We start from the raw sequence: 22,864 nt of genomic DNA, 5'->3' as shown, positions 1-22,864 counted from the left end.
TATAGGACTAGGATTTACATGTAAATACATATTTTGTATAGAGTACAATATTTTCCAAAATTGAATATGAGGGTTAGGCACGTATCAATAGATTCTGAATAAAACTGGGTGAGTTCAATACTTAAAATTGTTCACATATTTTGTATTAGGTACCTAGTTATGTTTTTACGTAATTCAATAATTTCATACATACAATTTTAAAAACTTTTATTTTAAATAAAAACATCATACTGAATAAAACTAATTTATTTTCATCGATTTTCCAGGGGGATGTTAACTTTGCAGTTCGTTTATTTTCGAATCCCGCTATCAGGTTTAATTATTGAGGTTATACCATTTTTTCACGAAAAGAAAAATATTTTGTATTTTTTGACAACAATAAACGGTATACATCTATACTTTTAATATGTTTTAAATTTTTTAAATATATAAACCATCAACAAATATTTAATACTTACTTACTACTACATATTTTATACTTTTTATTACAAATTGCTAATTTTGTATTAAGTATATATTATTTACACATTTTTAGCATTACATTTATAGGTACCTATTATACATAAATATTATAATATATATTATACATTACAATATACACTATGCAGTGGTGAAACGAAAAGAATTTCGAAGAGTTTCATGTTGGGTTGGGTTGGGTTGGGGATACGTGGGGGTGTGATGGGAAATGTATTATATACATTGAACGGCAATAGGGAACACGCGAAAAAACGAATGAGAATTTTACAATAGTCACCTATATATTTACCCACCCACACCGGCCCAACACGTGCACACTCCGTGCGATCACTACCCACACCGGTACCCCCATGCGCGTCGTCGTCTCGAAATATTATTTTTGTATACCTAAACACGATAAAAGTCGTTCAACCACGTATTGAACGTACGAATAGAGTTTAGTTTTCACGATTTTTATATAATACGATATGAATATAAATATATATTATATTATGTAACACAAATGCATATAGGTAGGTAACTATACTATATATTATCCATATATATACCTAGGTATATAATATATATATTTATCACATATAACACGTAAAAGGTTAGGTTAAATGTATTTATGTACAGCCGTATCAAATATGGTTTTAGAAATATCAAGACGACAAAGCGCGTGAAACGATACTTTTTTTTATGTAAAGACTCCAGTAAATGAGTCTCTTTCGAAATGCAAAATCCAGCGTTTGGCGGGATGAAGATTATCCGTTACGAACAGTGACGACAAGAAAAAACAAATAATTCGCCTTATGCTTTAACTTTATTCATGTAATCTTATGATTAATTATTAAGGTTGACAATTATTATACACACCTTTGTTCTTGTGATTTATATGCGTAGATATCTCGAGTTTCTTGTGCGGATAGTATGCTACTATACTATAATGTATAGAACCGATAATATTCTTCTTTACTTTAAAAAGTAACACTTACCGGTAGGCTGTAACAAAGGTTCAATTCCGAAATGGACTTTATTTTGAAAAATCGACAGGTTGTATTCCTATCGTAAAATGTTACGCCGATGCGTAACTGCGAGTTTAAACAAAAATATTTTTACAAGCACATTTCAAAAAAAATTCTCATTCATTTTAATCTCGTTTACTTTACTAGTATTCTTAACAAATTTTATTACTAATAAAAGAAAACGATATAAAAAAATTGTTTTATATGGCTTTTTCTGATAAAAAGTATTCGCATAAATGTAAAGAAAAAACATTAAAACTTTAAGCGATCATTTTTTTGAAGCCAAACAACTTACAAAATTTCAATGTTTTTTTCTCAGATACTAAAATAATAATGGATTACAATGCACTTACCTAAAGTAGAAAAAATATGGACATACTTAAATGAATAAAAAATTAAAATAATAATAATAACAAGTAATAAAACAAAAATGAATTTAATGTATTATTCCAATTTCCAATAAATTCCAAAATGTTTCGAATTTCATATTATTTTCAGTGCAAATTTAGAAAAATAATTTAATAATTCTATGTTTATTGTTCATAACATCAAGTATTTGTAATTTACAAAATTCCATACAAGTTTTAGGGTTGAATTCCTTCGATAGAAAATAATATTCATCAGATTTAATGAAATCGTAAAGTATACATTAGCTATTGCAATTTTTTTAATTTATAAGTATCTGGAAAAATAAAAATAAAATGCATGATGTAATGTAGTTTTTTTTTAGATTCTGTACTATATTAATTAGACGGAAAAATAATAATATTTAAAAAACTGAAGGTATGTATACCTACAGTTTATATTGATTTTTAATAATAACGCTTTAAAAAAACGTTTAATCTGATATATTATCCTACTTGAGTTCTTGATTAAGACTCGATGGTCCGTCTGGTCAAAATACACTATAACACTGTAAATTCTGCAATTCAATTATTAAAAATAAACTATTAAACCAATTTTTTTTTGTAATGCTTCATTATATTTTTGATGTCCAAGGATATTTGGGCAACGAATAGCAAAGGTATTATCCTTAGGTAGGTCATTTAATACTGACACTATTTCATGTACAATAATAATAATTATATAATTACATTATATGGTGTTTAAAAATGCAAATTTATCTAATGTTATAATGCATCATTATCAAATGTATACGTAAAATAATATAATGAATGTATGAGAATAAATTGTACAACAACAAATTATGATAATGTGGCTCATCTAGCTGTGTTGGCTGCAAAAATGCAAATTAAAATGACTATTAAGATATTTAGATAAGTTACAATTCTAGCTCATTTAGAATAATTAGATACAATGTATTCCATTTTAATATAATAATAATAATTATAAATAACTTTATTGCAACAATAACTTATCTTAAGATATTTTGACAAAATATTATAAATACATTTATAAAATAACAATATTTATAAATTAACGATATTGCAGTACCCCCAACAAGCAAAGCTTGTGCTGGGAAAGAAAATTGTAAAACGTATATGAATTTCATATTATAAATTTGCATGATTATATTCATTAATAATTATATTTTATACGCTATATATGAAAAATAATTGCTTGTTTCTGAAGGTTTAATTCGAAATTTAATTATTCCTTGAAAAAGAAGTCATCGGGAAAAATTAGGATTTGGTCATAAAATTAGTACCACTTGACATTTACCTTTCAATGCTTTGACAGTAGGCTGTGTTTCGAACTGTAAACTGATAGCAATTAGCGGTCTTTCCTACAAGCCTAACTTACCATGTTCCCTCTGACGCCAACCAGAACTCAAATAACACACTGCGTACACCTTCTATAATCGGATGGCATGAGAAGTCTTAGAAAAAAAAAACTTTCCAAGAATAATAATATGGGTTCATTGAGTATTGTCTTGTTTTAATAACGCCCACCACATGTCAAAACTACGACAACTGTATTATATGGAAAGCATACAATATTTCTATCGAATAAACACGACCAAACACGTCGACCGCGGATGATTGTCTGCAGCTGCAGCTCGAGGGTGAGTTTGTTGTTTATTTTATGTGTTTTTTTTTTTTTTTGATATTTTCTTCGGGGAGAGGAAGGTGGGTCATATTATACGATTCATTCGGGAATAATAAAGAAAACTCCCGTCAAACAATAGATGAACAAAACACGTGACGCAAACCGTTTTTTGAGTAAATCCACATAGACACGAGCGCGCGCACAAAGTGTTTGGACGTGATAAAACACAACCGCAAACGGTCGGCAATGGGTTTTTATGAACGAGCCATCAACGTCAAAATGAAAATAGGACGGAAGGACATTGACGGCGATGGTTACATTGGACTTGTGTCGTATGGGAGGTGAAGGGGCCGCCGCCCGCATTAAAGACGAAATGGGACGTTTTCGTAAAACCGGTGTTTCGGGGCGGTAACGTGCCGGTGAGCATCGGGCGAGGGGGTGGGGGAGGGGGGGAGGGGGAGAGGGGCACGTGAGGTGGTGGGGTGGTGTCGGCGGCGGGCGGTTAGGGTAAAAAAAAAGAGAAGGCTTGGGGCCATAGATATAATATAAATGGCACGTGGACGATGACGACGAAACGGTGTTGGAACAAAGATTGTACCGTGGGGCCGTAAGCGACGGCGGCGGCAGAAGCCCGTTGGGAATCTGTCGGAAACTATAAAGAACCCGTTGTCACAGCCATTTTTATATATATATTATTTTTGCTACGATTTTTTTATATATGCTTTATTTCTCTTCTTCTTCTTCTTCGGTTTTTATATTTTGTTACTTAACGGCCGTGACCCGAATTATTCACAACGACCGTTTTACACATTATATAATATATATATTACTATAATATATATACACAAAATTGACAAAAAAAGGCTGGCTAAAATGAAAATATTAACTGTAATCGAGAATCCTCAGGCTCGCTCTATAGTCGTTCCATAGTAATGCATGATGGAAACGCACTAGAAATGGGACATGATATTATAGTCATAAACGCACTTATCTTTTTATGTAACATAAAATGTGTTAAATCAGGGAGTAAGGGTATTCAGCGATATCCGCCTGCAAATGACAGAATTATCGTGCATTTCTAGTCAATTACGTTAATTACCTTATGAAATAAATAATGAATATATAAAGATAAACTTAAAATTTAAAAAAAAAATTTTATTTCAGTGTCAAATCTGACATAATATAGTCAAATATTTTTTTTCAAAGAATATAAAACCAAAGCCGGTTAACCACCATCTTACATTTATTAATTTATAATTAATATGATAATTCAACTAGTCAAACATAATGAAATAGTTTTTAACTTTAAGTCATCGTATTTGTTTAGATATAATCTTTTTTATAACGAATTGAAATTAATGAAACACATTTAAAAGCGCGTGTATCAAAATTTTAACTACAAAAGTACAAAATTACTTGAAATTAATTCACGCTATTTTTAACAAGCTAATTTTGGATTGCATTATAATTTATAAGTTATGATGATTCAGATAAATTTAAATTAGTAAGACTATTTATTTTTAAAAGATATAAACGACCTGTACCCTAGGGAACAATAGAGAATCTGATAAGTAAATATAAATGCCATAGAATTGCTTGATAGAAGAATCCACTAGTGGTACCACCTTTAAATTATAGTTACAACTAAATATTTTATTTTATTTTTTTTTAGTTGAAAATATCTATACATAATTTAAATGAATTTCGTTGGTTTAAAACGTAATATATTTATATAAAATGTATTGTAAAATATTATATTGTGTGATATTTTTCACAACACTAAGGTACTAAGGTATACACATTTTATAATATGTATGTACCCAGAATTGTTATATTTGTTAAAAAAACTAGAACAGTACCTTATATCTTATGAACGATATATTAATTATCTCAAAAAAAAATAATCAATGACAATATAAGCCAGTTACTTTAGATGGCATTATAAAGGTTAACTCATTGTTCCCTCATTGTTTCGAAGTATTATTGGTTGAGAGAATGAATGGATTTGTCTCTTCGTGTGTAAATCCGATTCTATTTCCTATAATTGTCACGGGTACTTCATTTTTTTTTAAATACTTACAAAGCTACTTCAGGGAACAACGGAAAGTTCATGTGTAAATTGTTATTACTAAAAAAAAAAAAATCCACGAGAGACGAACGCCATTAAAAATGTAAGCATATGAATGAATAACAGTAGGTGCTCATACTCGAAATGGTTATTTATTAACTATAGTACAGCACTTCGTGTAAATGGCAAATGTGTGTAGGTAAACAAATATTTATTTAAAGTTGTTTACAGATATCGTAACTATAAATTGTTTAGGTTCATAATATTATATACATTGTACTACGTAACGTATAACTAATGCTGGATAATTTTGCACCAAATTATTAGTTATTAGATATATATGTTACTATCTGAATATTAAATTCACGTGAGATTTAAATAAATTAATAATGATATCGAAATCTAAATCCAAACGATTATCGTTGGTTAGGCACTTAATGGAAATTTCACCGACGTTCACAAAACCTTTCAATTAACGAAAAAAAAAAAAAAAAACCAGTCGAATATTATAATTAAATTAATGAATTTGTACGTTATGAATAACCAAATATGTGATGTTTAATTTCCATGGCATACAAAATTTCATGCATAATTACTTTGCAGTTAGTCACAGAATGTGGAAAAAAATAACAGAAAAAAAAGAAACTAGCAAATTAAAAACAAATATTTATAAAAATAAAAGGGGAGATGAGGTACTTCAGAAGTAGGTAGGTAAAAAACCAACAACACGGACGGAATATTCGAGTTTCGTGTTCCATTTGCTTAATTACTTGGATGTAATTTTATTAATGATTTTTTTTTTATCAAACTAGCACCGATCCACCACGTCATATTACGGTTTCTTCGTTATTGGTAGGGTTTATTTTTATAATTTTTTATCAGCCGTTTGAAACCGAGTAGGTACGTAAGCGTAATATATGCAGTTAGTCAAACATATGTTTCACACACGTACATATTTTGCTCGCCATCAACACAACTCTACTTGGCACCACCGCCGTCATCATCTGCCACCACCTCCACCGCTTACACCTCCATATCGATACGATATTAAATATTATGGTCACACGCCGTCCACTGTACGCGACTGCAATAACATAAAGTTTTTAGCATTTGTTTCAATGAATAGCAAAACAACAATTAAATCCGGCCTACCGCAGTGGAATTCCGCACAAAGTCCACGAATTAATGACACCGCCCGCGTGATATTATAAAACCATTTTGCCGAGAGTCGAATTTAGTACCTATGGCGATGCGCTTCGAAGGGAAAAGTTTTAAGTGTGCAAAACGAACCGTTTTGACTAATCCGATAATTGCGCGTGACCCCGAAAAAGCGGGAAACGGTATACTAAACCTAATGGAATATGGAACATAACAGCAATAATATTTTTGTTTGACAAATTATCATATATATATATATATATATATTTACAATGTGCCAATCTTTTACGTCAATATAATATAACGGAAAACCAAAATACATATGTACCTATGTATACACGTGTGGGTGTGTGCGTAGGTAATATACGCGTACTATATATATGTACACAAAAAAATACCTCCAGTCCGTTGTCCGACCCGTACAAATTAACTAACTATAATACATGTACGGATCGTGAATACGTTTTGACATTTCGGTAGGTGGGTATATTAAATTATTTTTTGTGTTAAGTGAAAAATCATGCACCGCTGGTGTACACGTCATAATGATTAGTTAAACATCAACAAAAAAATATTGGGAAATATTATACTGCTGTGAATGTAATTAATGTATTATTAAACAACGAAATGCGCACAGCGATACCGTACTCGTATTTACATTAGTATCCAATGATTAATAACTTTTAATAAAGGGTGTAAAAAAAAAAATAATAATAAATAAAAACCCACATAAAATGGAAACTTATTCTATTTTGAAATAGAAAATAAGCACGTGGCTTGGCGTGGCACATTGGCTGCTACCAGTCGCGCAATACAACTGAGTGTAAGTAACGCCCGCTGCTACTAGTTCCCGGATGGGTGACCACCCGGGTTCGTAGTAGTTAAAACCTTGCCACACATACTCGTGTTTGCCTACCTACCGTAACAACCGTAAAAACACCATACCGTACCGACCTTACCAACCACTGTTCATAATCCCCTACAACAGCAAATGAGTTCAATAAAAAGAAAAAACATTTTTTTTTTATTTTTACTAATCAATAGGAAAGAAGTTGTTTTCGACAAACTTCCCGAGGCTCAATAGACTAAATATAAAATTATGATCAAAGGTTTTATAAATGTTATGATGTAAACAGCTTATTATTGTGACCTACACTCTGTCCAGCGAGCAAACACGCTTCGGACGGACGAAAATCGGTTCTTCTGCGCATGGCCGCACTACATCCTTCTATATGACTATATCGGAACCGGTCTCGATGGCAGGGTGGCGAGTAGGGATGCGCAGAATCAACGTGTTATAGATTAGATTGGACAGAGATTAGCATCATATAAATTCAATTAAACTATAAGTTTAAAATAACTATTGAATCGTAGTTTCCGGAACTTCGAGTATATTTTCTAGTCAAGTTTTGCCATCAGTAGTCGGTACGTTATAACATAAGTTCGTCGTCTTTTTGAAAATGCCTTAAAGCCCCAACTCTAATTGTTGAAGTTATATCACAGCATATACACCATTAAATATACCGTTCTTGATCGACTTGATCAAAGTAGAAACTTTGCCAATACAAGTGTTTTGTTTATGCTAGAAATAAACCAAAATGTCGTTATATAGACTGTACTTACATTAACATCTTCTTACTGTTGTTTGCGCCTACTTTAAACTTGAGATACACCTTAAACCAAATTTAATTGGCATATCGCAGTCTGTGTGTGTAAACTCTACTTGAAGTTCAATACCTATATATAGCTGGAATCATCCAAATATGTAGGTAGGTATATAAATAGTTGTAAAGTTTTAAAAATATTGTTATTATTATATTTAAAAATTTTCTATTTAAATCGAGTGCTGATAAATTAATTTACTATAAAATATATTATTTTAAAAGCAAAATGTAAGACTCGTATTATTAAAGAATTAACTGAAAATGTGTGATAACCGATAAGAAAAAACTTTTTATACATTTCTAAGAAAATAATATTTATGTAAGTACGAGTAGATAGTATATAACTTTAAGTACCTACATTTAGCTACATAAAATGATTTGATATATGAATTTATTTTCTTACAAACAGACAGCTGAAGAAGGGTACCTACTCTTAATATTTTCGTCTATGACTGTAACCGTTTACTCGTTATTCTTCTATTAATCAATAAATACCTAATAATAGTTATATAGATTCAAACATAATAATTGTCTTTTAATTTGAAATTCAAACCTAATATTATTATATATTATTATATTATGTTGTGTAGAGAATTAGTAGGTATACATCTACAGGCTATAATGTTGGTCAGTTAGAAGTGATATTATGTAAAACTTTTAAGTTCCTATAATAATAATCCATGTCTCTATGCAGTTTATAACTTATACAGTTATTATAAAACTATTTTAGGGTGTTAGCACCGTTAGCGTGTTTTAGTTGAATACAAAACAAGTAATGAGGGTGTTAAATAATTACATCGGTATTAAAATTAATTAATTAAGTATATTTGACGTAAACAATACATTTAAAAGGTAATGTAAATGCAGTATAATACCTATAAAAAATTCAAGGAATTTCAATATTGCTAAAAAAAATTAATACTTGACATTTTGAGTATTGAACAAAACTTCAAGTCTTTAATAACATTCTATTTAGGATAGCTATCAATATTTAAAATGTACCTATGTCACATCGCATGTTGGTACATTATTTGCGTGTCACAAATATAAATCAATAGCATTATTAACGTATTGACAATACCTACACTACTAGATAAAAACAAAAAATGATTAAAATAGCATACCTATTTTTACAGTAAACATAAATTAAATATAATTATATGATAAATATAAAAACAGTAATTATATGGTGTACAGTGTTCATGAATGAACGTATGAATAAAATCAAAGTTGTGGATTTTTCCATAATTTCAAATAATTATTGTCGTCGTTGTTAAATATATAATATTATACTGTTGTTCAAATTTTATTTACTACAAAAAAACAAAATCGATTTCGTCAGAAACTGATGTTATGTGCATACTCCAGTTATCCGTCATTTTTTTCCTCGATTATTTTTCAAAAGTACAAAATAGATCCAATTCGCTACCAAAAACCACCCTTAATATTTAATATTGAAGCATTTTTTCCTGATTTGGTTTCCTTTTTTACTAAAAACCAAAGAAAACCACACATTATTTTTTAACCTATACATCCACAAGAGGGTTCAGAATCTAAAATAACATATTAATAAATCATTAAATATTATATTCTAGTAAGTTCGTATTTAATATTTCGATATTATAGGTATTTATAAATTATGGTATATTATTAGAGTAAACATGCGACCGGAAAATATAATTATAATGTTCTTGTGAAAAAAATTAAATAAACATATAACGTTTTATTTTTAATTATTTTTGATATTATTTCGTAATATTGAAAATGAAAAAATACGTTAAAGTAATAAAAAACGCGTTTGATCGCTATAAAGTTTGATTATTATTATTTACACACAGATTAACATAATGACATCATAATGCGTCCAAAGATAAAAACGATAAGAGGTATAATTTAATGAAAAGACGATGCTGTAGTGTATAAAATTCGTTTTTGGGACTTACTCATCTGCAACGATCGTGTTTATAATTAATAATCATATTCATCGTATACTAAGCGTGTCATAATCGATAAACAAAAAGCGGTTTTATACATAATTATTATAGCCGACGTGCATGGAACCTAAACACAAAGAGCAACCAGCACGAAAGTATAGTGTAAAATATAAATATATATGTATGTATACAAATAAATACCCTATACCGAGTAACGTGCAGTAGATGGTATACTGCAGGTACCAGGTAGTTCTGCCACTATCGGCGCAAAAGTGTTAGTCTATAATACTATAATAATTGTATTTATTTCACTCTGACACAGCCGCTGTCCGCGTGCGAGCTCGTTCGTGTATGTTTTCACGTATATCCTGTAAACATCAGGATGTACACACAAGAGCATTTAGGGAGGTAAAACAAAAATGTTTCCGTTTATTGTTGTTGTTGTCGTTGTTGTCGTTGTTAATGTTATTGTTAATATTTTTTCCGAACAACAGAGAGGGGGAACACGGCACCGTCGGTTCGAGATGGGCAGGAAAAATATTCGTTAGTCAGACCGTTTCCCGACAATCCGACAACCAGCCCCTTTCCACGCCCGTCCCCTGTGTCAGTTGCACGTAAAAAAAAAACAAAAAAATACTCGCGAGTATATATGAACACGCAATATCTCGGTCTCATTTGCGTGCGACACGCCATAAAAATACGAACCAACAATAATAATAGTAATAAAACGAGTTGTAATCGTCTGTACCTACGCGGTTTTCCCGGGTCTCGCAGTAGTGTATATAGTGCCCCAAATAATGTTGCCGAGCTTTCCGGGTATTTTTTGAAGGATATACCTACGCGTACATAACATATAAGAACGAGCAAATTACAGGGGATTTCCCCGGAGTATTGTTTTTTGGGGGGCATCCATCCGGTGTATATATCCACCCCCTCCCCCCCACTACCACATCATTTTATATTTACCTCCGCAAAAAATCGTCATCTCAACCGCTTGCCCCAACAACTATCATTCGAAAAAAAAACTCTGTAGTCTCACCGGTGGCTACAAATCAGCCACAGTGGAACGGATGGCACGTTTTATTATTCCATAGTAACTTTGTGATGGAGGGGGGGGGGTTGAATTAAGTTCTAGTTATTCCCCGGAGACCCCCGTCCAATGTTCCAACCCCGGGCGTTCGACCCTCTTGCAAACACGTCTACAACTGCAGTTGTATTGAAATATTCATCTAGAAGAAACGCGACATACATACATAATATTATTATAAATAATAATAAGTATCTACAGTGGCAGAAGCCACATCGCGAGTGAAAAGAGTGAAATATAATATAATATTATGAAATTATGTAGTTAAATATTTACAAAACCGATCAGTTTGTTTTATGATTCTTTCAAGTAGACAACAATGTTTCAAACGTATTGAAAACGCTGCTTCTGCGAGCGAAAGTTGTACGATGATGAAATTGAGAGGTGGCCTTTGGTGACACGTGTAGGTTATGGCATTCAAATACGGTCCACTGTAAAATCTGTAATCCGGAATATAATGGGGACGATGGGAGACAATACATTAGTAGGACATCTGAGATAATATACTATAGTCGACTGGTAGGTTATAACTTACGGGTATTAAAAATACAAAACAATACTATCTTATTATAAGATGTCGAGTATCAAAGAGATGGTGGACATTTACATCGTTTGACATCGCGTTGCCTCCAGCAAGTGTATAATAATCGGTCGCACTGCAGGAAACACGTGGATTTCTCTCGCTTCCTATAATATTATCTTTCTGCACGCGAAGAGACGTGACGTATAAGTTGTTTGATTCTTTTTACCGGTCACGTAGCGCTTACATCGGAATCGGAGTCCGTTTTCTGAGATCGTCGGATGTCTCCCCCCCCCCCATCCTAGGACTTCCGGGTTAACTATTAACAGAGTACCTACCTAGCCGTATAATAATAAATATTTTACAAGAGGAATTCCGAGAAATTCGGTTCAGGACTCAGCTGCGATGGCGGTGCAGTGCTCTAATGAAACAGCAGCTGGCCGGCACGGTGTAATATGACTGCCACCGAGAATTAATGAAGATTGACGGACGGCATTCGGACCCGGGACATTCATTAGCGTCCGTTACGATTTATAATGTAGTGAAAATAACGATTTTTCCGCCGTTGTCTGCAGTTTCAATTCGGGTGATCGAGCTTAAATATGAAAATAAATTGTGTATGAAATAATTTTATGATATGGTTAAAATGCATGGGGAACATACGACGTGACATTGATTTAACCACAGAAACCAATTAACCGTAATATTAAATAAATAAATAAGTTCTTGTTTAAAACTATCAATCCACCGCCGATTACTAAATATATTTATAAAAAATTATTATTATTTGAATTTAAAAACCAATACTTTTTTTATACAACGAGAAAGTTGCTGTCCAGTAACAAAACTCAATATAAATAACTAATTTAATTTATGTTGACACAATGACACCTAATCATAAAATATAATTATCTCATGTTATATTATCGAATATATTATTATGCAAACGAAATAATAAATTATAGTTCAACTTCGCTTCATCAACTATAATAGATACGTATGCATGATATACTATATACGTATGCTCATTGCTCATAAGTAATAATTCATTTTAAATGAGCAACACTAGTAATGTTCTAAACAAACCGACGTTTGATATGGGTTCTCTAAGTTTCAGTTTAGAATCTTGACAACGAATGGTCCACAGAAACGTATAATAAGTCACTAGCTTACTGCAAATTGTAATATTAGTATGAATACCTAACATTAAACAAGTACTGTCTAATCTGATGACTTTCAGTCAAAAGATACAATATTCACAAGCTATTATAAACAAACTTGCTTTTCAGATTTCCTAAAAAAAAAAAAAATCGTGTTTCTGTAGGTACTCAAAGTTATTTATACTAATCGTATTCCTTTAATAATAATAAACTTTTTGAGTATAAAAATCACAAATATAATAATTTTACGAATATTTATCATTATTAATTTGTATTTGATAATGTTTTGAATTGGTACTGGAACATTATTACTTAAACACTATTTTATACATCAATCATCATAATATAGCATTTTTATCGCTTTACAGAAAAATACAATATAAACTATTTAGTTATCATCAGACTTCACCCAAGTAAAAAGTTTTAAATTATTTTGAGATAAATTAAGTTATGGAACATGACAATAAAAAAAAACTTTAAAATTACTTTAATAATCATAATTTGAATGTTTATCTATGAGTGGATAGTTAAATTAAGTTCTATTTACAAGTTTGGATTACGTGGTAATTAATATCGTACGTGTTCAAAATTGATATTACCTATTACGGGATGTCATTACTGTTGTCCTTCGTAGTAAATTCTGGCCATTAGATTACCTAAAATGTGGTACAAGTTAACCTATAGTTATTCACACACTGTGCACGGTATTTGTAAGTGTGTGGTCGATGATCAAATCGTCAATCGGACGCATTAATGTGTAAAGCATTAGGTCGATATCGACAGTACAATTCGAATATATCCGAATAATATAGCGTAATATAATATTTTACAGGATGAACATTTCGTCGTTATAATTTTTCACCACGAGGCACCTCGGGCATATGCAACATAAACAATACTAGTTATATCAAATGAACGTTAGTAATAAAAAGAATTGTATAAATATGAATTGTCCAAATTTAAACTTTAGCATTTCCGTCCAAAACGCTGGGCAAGTATTATGATGGTGAACACTGTGTAAAACGATTTCAATAAATCAATTTAATGATGATTAATTGTACATAATATTCGACTTTATAATATAATAAATGCTGACCGGTGGTATATGATAATGTATTATTAATAAAAGACCTTAAAAATAATGGTGAATTTATGCATAATCAGAACTCGAGTAGGAGGGCTAACGTGGCCTAAAATCCTCGTACAATTTCCGAGCCCCTCAAACAAATTTTCCTAGTAGATAAGGTTCTATTAATATTTATAAGTTTGATTCTATTTATAGATGTTTAATTTTTAATTTTTTAGTTTTTCGTCCTAGAATTAAAAAAAAAATTATAAATAAAGCACATTGTTCATTTATTATTGCACCTAATAGAAATATTATGTTTGAATATTATTTTTCATATTTTATATTATATTTGTGTATTATTTCTATTTATTTCACAATAGGTATTGTTTGTGATAAAGGATTCAAATATATTAAAATCATTGGGATTATCGGTATATCCAAAAGAATTTAAGGCTCACTTAATTAGTCTAAATAACCACCTGTAACCTTAAGACAATAAATTTGTTTCATAAATAATTCAATGGTTACTTAGTAATTTAACCACGTGTGTTAAGTGTAATTTTTATTTTTACATTTTATTTTATTGTATTTTGGTCTCGAACTATTTTATAAACACATATTGAAATTTACAATTTACTGTTTCCGATGTTTAATATTAAAATACATTAAAAATACATTTCAAACGCGGTCCCTGCAGCATAGAATTCGTAAAAACGCACTTAAACACGTCGTGTCGTACAGTGTATACCGCGGTATACCCAGTGCGCTTAACCATACCGATGTACGCGAGTCGTCCTACAACACGACGGTTTTGCGAATCGTTGCGCAGTTTCCGTTTCCGTTTCGTCCTCGATAGGTATATTGTGTAATAATTTATTATACCTGAGACGTACTACATTCAATACGCGTGAAAATCATACTTATAACACTGACATAATACAGTACATCATATTATTATTATTATTATTATAATATAATGTGTGTGAGTCGTACTCACACGGTGAAGTGGTACACGAAGCATTTCCACCCGGACGGCCTTTCTAAAAAATTGTACACCTTCCCCTGAAACGTGGCGCCGGCCCGGCGGTGTTCCTTGCACATGTAACGGTTTTCCCAGGACGATCCCGTCCTCTCGGCAGCCACCAGCGTTCTCGGATCCGCGACACCTGATGATCAAACCATATACGGAAAACGTTAAATGTTTCGAACGGAAATTTCGCGCACAGTTCGCGTACATTCTCTGCGCGCGGGTGGCTAAAAATGAAGACGTCACAGCAGTAATAGTTATCGTGTGATTGCTATAATATGATATGATAATTATGCCGCTAACATAATATTATAATATGTATTTCTATCGCGTCTACTGCAGCAGCGTATTAATTAAAGTCTACGGCCGGCCATTAAATTGCATACAGCAGGTATAGGTAATATTAATAACGCTACGCGGTTACTCGTGCTAAAATTATGGTCACTTGCGTATATTATTAGGCCACAGACAGAAATTGTATGCTTAATATTATAATGACATTATTATACTCATGTTGTGCACACAACAATCTTGTTAATAGGATATAGGTACTTGGATACTTACACACACTTATTGCATCTTGGCATACCTAATAATATATGGTATAATTACATTAATATAAATATATTACACTATTAATCGTGTATTCGATCAACAAATGTATCGGCGCGTACTGTTATAAGCAGTAATTATTGGATAATAATTGTAATTTATTTCGAGTATAAAAGCCCAATGAACGTCCTTCAGAATTGTAATGCTTTAATTTTTAATATATAATATAGATGTTATTGTAGTATGCGTTAATTTATTATTTTTTTTTAATAACCCAACTAAAATAGTTGTTCATACCAACTTGAAAAAATATTAGTACGATTTAAAGTCTCAATAATCAAAACTAAAAAAGCATTTGGAATAGGCACTTTTTCAATAATCTATAGGTACTCCTCTTAGATATAATTAAAACAACAACTTTTTTTTTTGTAAAAGTCTGTGTGATTAGTTTTGGAAGGTAATTTGAAAATGTTGTAATTGATGTTAATCCATCAATATTAATATTTTTTAAAAATGAACTAAGTATAATAAATGCTAGGTCCATTTTTAAATCTATGTTATATTTTCGTAACACTGATTTGAAGGACTATTATCCTTAGTATAGTTAATATTTTAATAACTGAAAAACTACCAGCTTGAATATTGAATTAGGTAGGTACCACCAAATAGTTTTCAGTAAAATTATAGGGTTCTCATTTGAAATTCGGAAGTTTGTATTACCACAAGTATTACGAAAAATTTCAAGAAATAAAAAAAATGGTCTACAAATATTTAAAAAAAAAAATATATGAAAAAAATTCTAAAAATCAGAATTTGAATAATTTTGTCATTGATATAATAACATGGGGGTTCACCATGCAGAGTGAAGAACCATGTATACAAAAATTATCAAATATATTAATATATTATAATACAATAAGCCCACACAACTATGCGTATGTCTGCGCGGTGTAGCTACTGCGCACATAACAGCATACTATATTTTATGAAGTGCGTTTATTGCGTGATAACAGCGTATAGGCATGGCCGCATATAAAAACATAATGGTACCTATATATAATAATATGTGCATAATGCATACTTGAATACATCATTGAAGTTTCGTCGACCATTTTTTTAAAAGCATTGTGGTGAACGGGGTTGGAGTCTTGTGCGCAAATATACTCTTGTCATAACAATTTGTTATCTATTTTACGATAATCGAAAATTGAGTACACTAACTACGTTACAGAAATACAATACATTAACATCAATCAATTGTTGAAGCGTTCAGTGGTCTCAGGAGGGAATACCGTATACTGCACAGCAACCCAGTGGACACACTCTGAGCATCTCGAGCCAATGAGAAGATATTTTACTGTGGCTTAATATTGACTTACAGTCTACTCGGGACAGTCTACTCGGGTTTATTTCGTCCGTATAACAATATCTTTCAACATATTAATCGCAATATGTATCAGCATGGAACTCAATTCGTTTGAAATATTACTTCTATTGGAATACCGCTAGACCATCTGTTCTGTATACAATAAGTAGGTAGGTATGACGTAAGTATAAAAATTAAATAAAGTATAAAAATGACTGGATAAGCATAATATCGTGATACATGTACATTAAAAAAAAAAATAACTACTTTCCCATAATATATGAACGTCCAATGAGCAAAAAGAAAGAAAGTAATGTAAAGATAATATCTATTGTTTATGCTCGTATATATATATATGTATATAAAAACAGGGTGTCTCATTGTGTTTGTCCTCGCACATACCTCCACCAAACTAAAAAATATACACTCCTTTACCCGCCTCCTGCCCAAACATTAAAATCAACTTACAAAACTATTTAAATACTAAATGGAAATTACTTGTTCAACTTTTAAAATATTTACATAAATTAGCTATATGACGGATAAGTTCGCTATCCAAAAATAAAAATGAAATTTAAGTGATAAAATCATTCTTTTATACTCTTATATAATATATTATATAGAGTTTAGACAAACGAAAAAATAAATACACGTTTTCATAATCGTTGCAGCTCTCTTCACAGTAACAATTTTCCAAAATAATTTTTCAAAAATACAAATTGGGATAAACTTGATGGCCGCTGGGTCAAACACTTGTGAGACATCATCCGATAATATACGAAATACTAAACGTACTCATCGTCGGGATATACGCTGAACTTTGCGGAAATTTACTACATTATAAAACAACGATTCATATAATTTAATGTCCAGATAATATGCATAGATTTGTAGAAAACAATGTATTGTGTATAAAGCTTATGGTAATACAGCCTGTGCTTATGTAAATCGAAATATTCAAAATCGCATGTTCTGGTAGATTACTGTTATCACGGTTGAGTAGATAAAAGGAAATTAATTTATTTGCTATCCATATTCAATTGATTAGAATTACGTTCTACTGATTAATTAAAATGTGTTCTTTTTGCCACACACACAATACGTACACGCCGAATACGCAAACTATATACATGTACCTACCGTTCAGCTGTTCTCTGCATAATTACATTTTTTTTTAAAATTATCTTCATGACGGTATCATAATATTTTAACGTGCGTGTTTCTAACTCGTAAAACAAATTAACTAACCTGCAAGAGATATTAAGTATAATATAATTTAGCATTGAAACCGAACGTTTTCCGGTCAAATAAGTATTGGTCTATTTAGATTAGCGAGGTCGTATGTGTGTATTGGCATCGCGGCCGTGTAATGCGAAAACTATTTACTGACATTGATTTATCTGTCACAAGTAATTAATACTTAGAAAACCTACAGTAAGACTAGTCGTGGCGTATAACGCGCATAATATACAACAAATACCTAGGTAGTCTGTGTAATTCTAACACACGCACCTTTGAAACTATAATTTTCACGAGTTCGCTGATAACGATTTATATGCAATTTAGACGATATTTTATGTATTATTACGTAGATAATTATACGTAGATATAATATTTGTTCGGATTTACATTTTTGTCTCGAATCATCGAAATAAACGCGTATTGAGGTGCGAATAAAAAATGTAAAAAAAAACAAAAAACAAATTATTGATCGACACGAAACGCGAAAAGTAAAACCGTTTCTACGCGTGACATCATAGATCGATCGCAGTTAAAATTATGTTCATAATAACCACGCTTTCCATACCACGCGTTCACAAACCCGTTGGAAATGAAACCCAACAACAATATTCGAATAATTACGTACAACGATCAATATTCCATAACCTGCACACGTACACTGTGCGTCTGTACACTGCAAACGGGCACGATATTATGGTCTTGTGTATCGAGTAAATCTCCTCCAATCTTGCTGCTGAGACGACGATGACAAACAATGCGTATACTCGTTGGCGCGTGACAGGAAATTGCAGAAAGGTTCGCGAGGATAATCGTGGCGTGTATTGCATTCGGTCCCTTCGTACAACATATCCGCCACCCTCGTGCCCGTCTATTAAAGTGGCGGCTAAGGTTTAAAATGCAAATCCCGTTTCGAGGGCCACGATGGTAAGGGCGAAGACGGCGTGTGTGCGTCGTCCAAACGAAATGCGACGGTTATAATATTAGGAGTAATGGTTTTTGCGTGAAATTATTGGAAAAACTGCTGTGCGTGTACGGTATTATACCCGGGGACCTGACTTTGATTCGTTATATTTTGTCGTCGATACCTATAAACGTAAGTGCGACGACCGATGACAATAGCTCAGGATACAACTGTTTACTCTGTTATGTAAAGTATAGGCGTGCGACGAATCGTAACGTACGAATTACTACTGTTAGTATGGCACGTCGCTAAAAACGACCTTATTGTTGTTGACCTACAGCTAATCGAATTATTGAAAATACATATAAACACTTCAAAGTTGAATTTAAAACAGCTTTTACTATTTATAAAAGTGATATCGTAATGTTGGACATTTTGAATATTATAAACTGTTTCCGGTGCCAGAATAAAACGCATTATATTATAGTGTTCTTAGAAAAAAAATAGACGAAAAACGGTCTCGTTACAACATTGCTATTGTTTGTCACCACGAACTACGCCATCTAACAAAAGCGTTGGGAAATCTAAGCTTTCGTGGTTTTCCGGTAGATTGCACTTCAGATTCACAAAGAAAAGTTTTTATTAACGCAATAATATTATTACCAGGAACAAAATTAATTCATTACTAGTTCAATATTACTACTTAATACGATAATAATATTCGGGATTGAGAAATATTATGTCTAACACTAGGTTCTTAGAGGTACCTTATGGTATTTAAAAAAAAATTAATTAAATGATTAATAAATAAGTAGAATAATAATTCTATAAGTGGTAAAATATATACGAAAAACCATTATGATTAAAATATTTATAATAAAAACAAGCTGAGTTTAATGTATTATAACAATTTGAAAAATAATATGTAAATTATAATTTACATATTATTTTAATTTTCAAAAAAACGTACAGTAGGTACTTTCATAATTTTACTATTCATATGTATGCTATAAAATCATTAAAGGGCTTAATAAATATACTAAGTTTTTCAAATCAAATGAATCCTATATTACAATATGCAAAGGCTGTAACCGTTGAAAATTAGACCTCAGTTTCGATAAATCATTTTTGGGGTGATACACGAATTTTTGATGAATGTTCAGGCAATACTGAAAGCACCATCTGGTTGAATAATTTGGCAAATTTACATTTTTTTGTATTTTTCAATACATACCAATGTCCAATATGTGTCCACTCGGTATCAGTAACCTCTATAATAGTACATTATTTAATTAAACGTAATAGTACGGTGGTACTCATATCGTAAATGTATGTACGTTGTAAACCCGAAAAGATAAACGTTAAAAATTTAACTAATCTATCGTACACATAGAAAGTCAGAATTTAAAAATACGAAGTAAACAAATAATATTACAATAATAGTTAAAACTATAATGCATAAGTCACCAACACGGCAACACGTATCCTTGTGCAATTATTAAAATGGATGGGTACTGCAAATTATTATGTTTTCGCAAGCTTATTTATAATTCGTGCACCAGACGACAATATTGGACGTGATTCGACCGCATTGCGAAATCAACAACACTATACACAATGTCGTAACGTGTCGCGTAAAACCACCCGACAACACCCATGTCGGCCCGACTTGAATCAAACGAGTTTGCTCAAAACCGTGTTAGGGTATCCCCGGGTCCGGTTCAATCGCGTGGTTAACATAATATTATTGTTGTCTAGACGTCGAATTTTCCCAGTTAATTGGTGAAAATCTTACAAGTGTATAATAATAACAATATAGGTTGTATATTATTGTAAGGCCGGTATCGCCTTTATTGCTTTATTTTTTTCACCGACCGCGAAACCTCACGAATTTTCCGGAGTTCCGAGCGGGATTTTAATTAATCGCTATACTGCGGCCATGGTATTAAAGTTTAAACGTCGGTTTCGATAACGGACATACATTATGTTATATTATAGGTGTATACCTAAATACGTACCTGACCAGTGCTTTGGAATTACACGCTAAAAAAATTGACCGAATTGCATTCCGCGACATGACCGTTGTGGGCTGTATAATGTATAATATCAAATCAGTAAATAATCAATTCATAAATAATTTTAATACATAAAAAAAAAATATGATTGATATTTTCGTCTATAGAAACCTACAAATTGACCTTTTCAATTTTTTTTTTGTATTTTAAGTAGTTGGGTACTGCAAATAAATAAAAATGTATTAATACAATGTAATATATTATAATAACATTATAATATTATACACAATTGGAGCAAGGGGCGAGCCCATACAATGCCTCGCGATATTTATTTTTATCGTGCAACTCGGATGCAGCCAACGGGACTTATGGCCACGGTTGGGTATAAGAAACGTGGTTCCTATGTGCAACCCGAAACCCACAGGTATAATCGTGTGACCACGGTGTATACTTGCTAAAGATCTCTCACTTCCGAACGGCTGTTTGAAAAGGGCAATGGGCTCAGTCAGCAGACGTTTGTAATCCGCTTACGGCCAATTTTCCTTTTGATTCGTTTCTCTAATTCAATTACGACCAATTATACGGCCTAGGGTGGAAGGCAGCACGTGAATTGTCATGTATTTGTCGTTTCGATATTGCAGACATCCACTACGCCATAAAAAAAAAAAAAAAAACGAAACGGTATAGCTATTATAGCTGTTACCTGTTTTGTCGATCGTTCGGACACGAGAAAAAACGAATTCCTAGCGAAACCCGTTGTCAATAATAATTATACTGGTGCTGTTGGCCAAACGAGAACGGAGAGATATCAATAGAATTATTTTCAACGATCATTGTGAAAAGTTTTGATTGTCCGTGAGACAAGTGAGAGACTGATAGATATATACATTATAGGTATCATAATGAATAAATTAAATTGTATAAATCGGACCCGCGTCCTTACATTTATCTTATGTAGGTGCTCGGAATATGAAGTGGTCTACGATAGAGAATAACGTGAAATTTATGAACGTTTATAGCGATTGTATAATATTAACATATTATTCGTTTAAATGGTTACGTTATTATATAATATTAAAATGTATTTTATAGACATATAATATTCTAATTAGTATTTTAAATTTTAATATGAATTATACGTTCATTCATTACTACGTATAGCACTTCGAACAGAGTGGTTTATGTTTTTTATTTTAAAAAATGTAAAATGCATTGGACGCACTTACAACAGTATTTCAACGTAAACATATTATATATGTATTTCATTAATATTGTATTGGTCCGAGATGGAAAACTGAGGTAACATTTAAAAAAAAAATACAAACGTTTAATAAAAAAATAATCTACTAAAAAAATAAAATATAATTTGATACATATGAATAAAAAATGAAAGTTGTATTGAGAACGTGAATAAAAAAAAAAAAAACAGAAATCCGGAATTTTCGTTATTTCGTTATTTTAAATTTTAAATTGCGATTACCACTATCTGCAAGTGGCGGTGCTTTGGCGAATAAACTCGATTTTGTTTCCCATGGTTGTTTTATAAAACAAATATTACGGTACAACAGTAAAAACCTTTGAAACATAACATAAAATATAGAACGTCA

At 31.6% G+C, this 22,864-nt stretch overlaps 1 protein-coding gene across 3 annotated transcripts in view; it reads right to left on the bottom strand.

Annotated features, from left to right (window-relative positions):
- LOC132944876 (potassium voltage-gated channel subfamily KQT member 1) overlaps nt 1-22,864 on the bottom strand; it is a 264,923-nt gene that overhangs the window by 139,510 nt on the left and 102,549 nt on the right. For all 3 annotated transcript variants that reach the window (XM_061014406.1, XM_061014407.1, XM_061014408.1), the window contains one exon: nt 15,152-15,320. In XM_061014406.1, the coding sequence (XP_060870389.1) occupies nt 15,152-15,320 (169 nt within the window). The remainder of the gene's footprint in view (nt 1-15,151; nt 15,321-22,864) is intronic.

This window comes from Metopolophium dirhodum, chromosome 5 (assembly GCF_019925205.1).
Source record: "Metopolophium dirhodum isolate CAU chromosome 5, ASM1992520v1, whole genome shotgun sequence".
NCBI classification, from domain to species: domain Eukaryota; kingdom Metazoa; phylum Arthropoda; class Insecta; order Hemiptera; family Aphididae; genus Metopolophium; species Metopolophium dirhodum.
Note: the sequence above shows the minus strand (reverse complement) of the source record. Positions and strands in the feature narration are given on the sequence as shown.